Raw genomic sequence first — 6,491 nt, forward strand, 5'->3', positions numbered from 1 at the left:
GTGCATGAAGGAGTAGGGCCGATTTTCGAGCAAGTTTCTAGGGTGAGTGTAAAATGAGGGAGTCAGTCACCTATGTTTGCACCTTGATGGCATACATCAACCATGTCGGAATTTGATTAGCGACTTACAAATTAATAGATTGGTATTCTAGGACTCCTCTTGAATGCCAATCTCTTCATGTCCACAATTTTGTATCGTAGAGTGCATTGATTGCATCATATACCCCAGAAGGGAGGAGACCTAGAGCGTTGGGCCTTTTTCAACCAACCTGAAGTGAGGGTTTCCCTCCCTATGCAATCACCAATGCTCTTCCCCTTTTTTGTTCTCAGTAAATGAGGAACCGGGGTTTCCCTCGGGATGCAATGACCTATGCTTGAACGTTGAAGACACATGGCATTATGCAAGAAGATGACACGAATACATATTCATGAAGAAATTGTTAAGCATGGGTTTTTCAGTGCGGAAAAGTGATGGGAGAGCTGGAAGTGGAGAATGTCATCTCTAGGATTGAATGGATTAAAGGGCACATCCAAGAGGAGAAGCACCACAAAGCATTAGACTGGTTTCAGTGATTACAGAGTAAGCATTTTGCAGATGCAGTCACTTATGATTGCACCTTGAAAGCATGTTTTATTATACAAATACATAGATAGGGTAAAGCAAATCCATGAGGATATTTTTAGTTAGAAGCTCTTCTCAACTGTATAGAAAGTGTTGAATCAGATTCATGATTGGAGTATCATCTTTTGGAGTGTGCGTTAGTTGCAAGATGTTCCAAAGAGGGGAAGGGTGAGAAAGTTTTGGACTATTGTTAGTGAATGGGAAGTGATGAGTTTCCTCTGAGTGTAATCCCCAAGGCTTGCATGTTGAAGACAAGTGGCATCTATATCAAATATCAAGCATAGCGGGATTTAGGTTGCTATGCGCCATAAAATATGCTTTCAACAGGTACTCTCATAACGAATCGATGCCGAGGTGTTTGTATTCAACCGAGTGATTGCCCTTTGCATGCAAGAAGTCATTGAGAAGCATGCCTTCCACCCTCTATGTGTTTCTCTGTGCTTATAGGGCCAACTTGTGGGTGCACCTAAGATGGGAACTCTCTCCGAATTGGTAGTCAAAGGGCTGAAAAAGAACGTCATACTTGGAAATCCGGTGGTTTATATGTATACCCAATGTGGTGAGCGTCATGTTTGGGATGTCTTCTCTTAGATTGCAAAATATGTCCACCATTGACATAGGTGATCCAAGGCATCTCTCCAATTGTAATCCATTCTGTGCTAGCCTTTTGAACGCAGGTGGAAACTATAAATAGCTAACATATTAAGCAAACGGCTTCTTGATGAAATCAATAGTCAAGGGAAGATGGAAGACACAGGGTTGTGGTCAATATGTATGGCAACAAGTTTCTGCCATGCTTTCAAAGAGAAATGCTACCTTTTGGATTGCCAAGAAGTGCTGGGCTTTTTTTCGTAAATGCAAAACCAAGTCTTCTCTTGAAATATGATCACTTATGCTTGCAATTTAAATGCATATAACTTTAAGCAAGACGCTGAACTAGCACAAGTGCAAATTACTACCCTTTGCAAGAAAGGAAGGAGTAGGAAGAAGGTGGATATTACCACATCTTCAAGAAGAGAGATTGGCTAGATTGTTACTTTTTTTGTCAATTTGTATGGCAAATACATGTGGGTCGACAGCGATGTATAAGAATTTAATGCATGCTTTGTACGAAAACATCATGAAGCAAGACTAGAGAAAGTCCCTCTTACTTGACGTAAGGCAGCTAGCTTGTGGTCTTTTCAAGCATGGGGAGAACGTGATGTGTGTCGTGGGGATGTATAAAGATACACACACACACACACACGTGTATCTACTTACACAGACACACACACACACACACACACACACACACATGTATCTACATATATATATATATATATATACATACACACCTAAGTATGTATACAAAGATACATACATATGCATGCATACATAGATACATAGAAAAATTCAAAAGCAAGAATAGAGACATGAGAAATAAAGTGTGAGTGTTTTTATGTGTGCTCATGAGTGAGTTTGAGAAGCTATATAGGATTGGCCCATTCGTTGGTAAACCAGAGTCTTTGCCTAGGGTTTCTGAGCAGGTCGAGATGTGGAGTGCACAGAAGGCAGACGCTCATGGGTTGGGGGCCCTTTGGTGGTTGTTGCTGGGGTAGAGTAGCTCCTTCTTGTGCGTGCACGACAGCGGGATGAGAAGAACGATGCATGGCCACTCTAAACCAGCTCGAGAGGGGGCCCTATTATGATCGGTGTAGGTCTTTCTGTCTCCCTTTTCTCGGGCAGTCACACTCTCTTTTTGGATCTCTAGGGTTGCAAGGAAGTCCCCCAACTCAGTGTTGGAAAGCTTTAATCTCTCCATCAATAGTGTAGAGATTTCCAAGCTCGGCATGGCTTGGTGGGAAGGCACCGAGTCGGGCAAGGTGTTGGCACGGTTTGTGTGGCTACAATGCGATTGCTCGTCGACCTAGGAATCCTTTGAAGAGTTGGCAACATTGGTATTTGCTATGTTGGGTGATGGCTACTCTTCTTGTCTTCGTTGCACTTTGGTGAACTTGGGGCTTTCATGGATCTGTTGGCAGATGGGCTTGGTTCCTTGATGGTTCTTTCTTCGGATGCTTCTGTCTGGTTGGGCCTGGTTCCTAGATGCTTCTTCCTTCGAACTTATGTTTCCTTTCAATGGCTTGGTGGTCAAGGGGGTCGTTGTGGCAGAGCTTACTCCTTGGTGGTAACCCTATGTCAGCCTCGATTGTATGGTTTGCTTAGGTTTTGGGTGGCTCTCATAATAGCTGCTTTATCAATGTCAATGTGACGCCTTTTATCAGCTGATGTACATGCTTTAGATTTCTAAGTTTTGTGATATGTCCTTGAGAAGTTGGGTGATGTTTGACATGGCTCGGTGGGAGCATGGCTGTCCTCGTAATCTTTTTGGGTTAACTACATTTTTCTACCTCTCATGATTGTGAATTTGAAAAAAAAAATAAAAAAAAAGATTGGCCCCTTGGTAAGAGCGGACGATGACGGATCACACGAGCTCGTGGATCTAAGGTAGGAAGTAAAGGTCAAAATGAAGTGCTCGTAGAGGCTTTCAATGCCTATAATGTCCCATTTTCAAATTTTCACTAGAAATTAAAATTTTCAACCTTCGTAAATGCTGGGTAGGGTTGAAACGCGAGAGAGACTTAAGAGAGGGGCATTGATGGGGAGAAGCCTGGAAGCAAAGCGAGGTGAGTGTGAGTGTGGCAAGGGAAGCAAATGAAGGGAGGCTCACACAAGCTTTAGGCCGACGGGTTCTCAGCAAAGTCGGGCAGATCAACGTGAACACTCTTCTCACACATACTTCTCACTACACATGAGAGAGCTATGATGGCGCACCAGCTTCCAACATTCTTCTCGTGACCGCTCACCCCACAGTCTCTCTCTTCTACACGTCCTTTCCCGACTCCCCCCCTCCACACAACCCTCCCCCCTCTCTCTACTCCCACGCGGGCTTGCTGCCCGCCACCTCTCCGTCCGGCTCTCTCCTCTCTCTTCTCCGCCCTCACGCACACACGCGCACTCTCCCTCACAATCTCGCCCGCTTACGTCGCCCCGCTTTGCCATTGCATATATTGAACGCTCTTATTATAGCATCTCCACGACACTCTCCTGATCTCATCTGCCCTTCTTGGTCGCCTAAGCGGGTGAGAGAGAGAGAGAGTGGAGAGAGTTGAGAGGAGAGATCTGTGGGTGAGCATTCCATTGAGGCTGTGAGCAATTTGGTGAAAGTACAGCACGAAAATGGTAGCCGGGGCAGAGATAATGGCGCCCTCTCAGCAGGCAGCAAAACCCGTGCATTGCTATGCTATCCCTGCCATGGAGTCTGCCATTTCTCTGGACGGCGATGTAGCCAGTGATCCCTTCAATTGGGCTCATTGTGCTAAGGCTGTTGGTGGCAGTTTCGTCGACGACGTCAAGAAGATGATCGACACATTCTTGAATATGGAAGAGGTAAAAATCGCAGGCAACTCGCTGACAGTCGCTCAGGTCACAGCTATTGCCAGAAGCACAGAGGTGACTCTCACACTGGATGAGGCCGCTGCCAAGCAGCGCGTCGACGAGAGCTCCCTCTGGGTGCATAACAAAATCATGAAGGGCTGTGACGTGTATGGCGTCACCACTGGCTATGGCGCTACCTCCCACCGCCGCACCAACCAAGGCATTGATCTCCAGCGCGAGCTCATCCGCTTCCTCAACGCTGGCATTTTTGGTAAATCTGCTGGCAACGCCCTTCCCCAAGACGCCGCCCGCGCTGGTGTTCTTGTCCGGACAAACACCCTCCTGCAAGGCTACTCTGGTATCCGATGGGATATTCTCCACACTATTGAGAAGCTCCTTAATGCTAATATCACCCCCGTGCTCCCCCTCCGTGGCACCATCACAGCCTCTGGCGACCTTGTCCCCCTCTCCTACCTCGCCGGTGTCCTCACTGGCCGCCCAAATTCCAAGGCTGTTACTGCCGAAGGAAAGACGGTGTCCGGCGCTGAAGCTCTGAAGCTGGTGGGTGTGGAGAAGCCCTTTGAATTGCAACCCAAGGAGGGGCTCGCCATTGTGAATGGGACTTCTGTAGGGGCAGGTCTCGCTTCTATGGTCTGCTTTGATGCCCACATTCTCGCCCTGCTGTCTGTGGTCACCTCTGCCATGTTTTGCGAGGTCATGCAAGGGAAGCCAGAGTTCACGGATCCCCTCACTCACAGGCTGAAGCACCATCCTGGTCAGATTGAGGCGGCTGCCGCCATGGAGTACTTGCTAGGAGGCAGCGCTCTGGTAAAGGCTGCTAGCAAGGTACATGGTGTAGATGCGCTGAAGAAGCCCAAGCAAGATCGCTACGCGCTAAGAACGGCCCCTCAGTGGCTTGGCCCGCAGATAGAAGTCATTCGATTTGCAACCCAGCTTATTCAGCGCGAGATAAATTCTGTGAATGACAATCCCATCATTGATGTAGCCCGAGATCTTGCTCTGCATGGGGGTAACTTCCAGGGCACACCAATTGGCACTGCCATGGATAATACTCGGCTTGCTTTGGCTGCTATTGGCAAGCTGATGTTTGCCCAGTTTTCAGAGTTAGTGAATGACTTCTATAACAATGGTTTGCCTTCTAATTTGAGTGCAGGTCCCAACCCTAGCTTAGATTATGGGCTGAAGGGGGGTGAGATAGCCATGGCATCTTACACGTCTGAGCTTGAATATTTGGCTAACCCGGTGACCAATCACGTGCAGAGCGCAGAACAGCATAATCAAGATGTGAATTCTCTTGGGCTCATATCGGCCCGCAAGACAGCAGAGGCAGTGGAGGTGCTGAAGTTGATGAGCGCGACGTATTTAGTGGGGCTTTGCCAGGCCATTGATTTGCGCCATCTGGAGGACAACTTGCATGCAGCGGTAAAGCAGGTGGTGTCGCAGGCTGCGAAGAAGACGCTGACGACTGGTGGGAACGGGGTCTTGTTAGCAGCCCGCTTTTGCGAGAAGGATCTGCTGCAGGTGGTGGACCACGAGCATGTCTTCACGTACGCGGACGATCCCACGAGCCCGGGCTACCCCCTCATGCAACATCTGCGCCAAGTTCTCGTGGAGCACGCCATAAAAAATCCATCCAACGAACGAGATGAAGCCACATCGGTCATGACAAGAATCCCCCTGTTCGAAGAGGATTTATGCAGTCAGCTGCCGGCAGAGCTGGTGAATGTCCGGGCAAATTTCGACAAGGGGAGCCCGGCCATTCCTAACAAAATCGAGGAGTGCCGCTCTTTCCCATTGTATCAGTTTGTCCGGACGCAGATGGGCACTCAGCTTCTGGCAGGCACCCGCAACCAGTCCCCGGGACAAGATTTTGAGGTGGTATTTGACGCTATTTCTGACGGTTTGCTAATGTGGCCCCTGCTTCAATGCCTGGAAGGATGGACCCCGTCTGCGCCAATCTGCCTATAGACTCTCCAGGGCTTCCTCGATAATGATAACGTTGTTGGGTCGTCTGGTGCGCAAAAGCCCCTCCTCACTCATGTATAATTTCATCATATGTCTGTTAATTTGTGCCCCTTAGCAATAAGCAAGCCAAACGTGTTTCCTCAACCCATTTTAGTCCCGTCTTCCCCATTTTTAATTGTCATGGCAGATTGTAACAACTCTCCCACAATCGTGTATGAATTTTTAAATTCTTCGAACCAAGTTATAAGGAATCTAAGGGATTGTGTTATTTTTTTTTTTTAAGTATTGAAAGTAACTCTCTCACAAGAATAGTGCTGTACACGGGAGTAACACCAAACTAAGCTTGCCCTCAACGAGTGAGGCAACTCCTTATATTGAGCACTGGAAAGGTTATATGCCAAGGACAACAGAAGTGTCCTCCAACACTAGCTGGTCGGACATACGTTCACACACCACCTCCCCCTTTA

General features: G+C 47.7%; 1 protein-coding gene across 1 annotated transcript; it reads left to right on the forward strand.

Moving 5' to 3' along the window:
- The first annotated feature begins 3,567 nt into the window (after positions 1–3,567).
- Positions 3,568–6,275, forward strand: LOC147435599 (phenylalanine ammonia-lyase-like). The gene has a single exon (XM_086488615.1). It carries the CDS (start codon positions 3,841–3,843, stop codon positions 6,025–6,027), a length of 2,187 nt encoding a protein of 728 aa, XP_086344741.1. The 5' UTR covers positions 3,568–3,840; the 3' UTR covers positions 6,028–6,275.
- Positions 6,276–6,491: the final 216 nt, after the last annotated feature.

The sequence above is a fragment of the Adiantum capillus-veneris genome, chromosome 18, assembly GCF_014529385.1.
Source record: "Adiantum capillus-veneris isolate H3 chromosome 18, ASM1452938v2, whole genome shotgun sequence".
NCBI lineage: Eukaryota > Viridiplantae > Streptophyta > Polypodiopsida > Polypodiales > Pteridaceae > Adiantum > Adiantum capillus-veneris.

Excerpts from the sequence above, each read along its gene's own strand:
- LOC147435599 (XM_086488615.1), top strand. The coding sequence starts at position 3,841 with ATGGTAGCCGGGGCAGAGATAATGGCGCCCTCTCAGCAGGCAGCAAAA.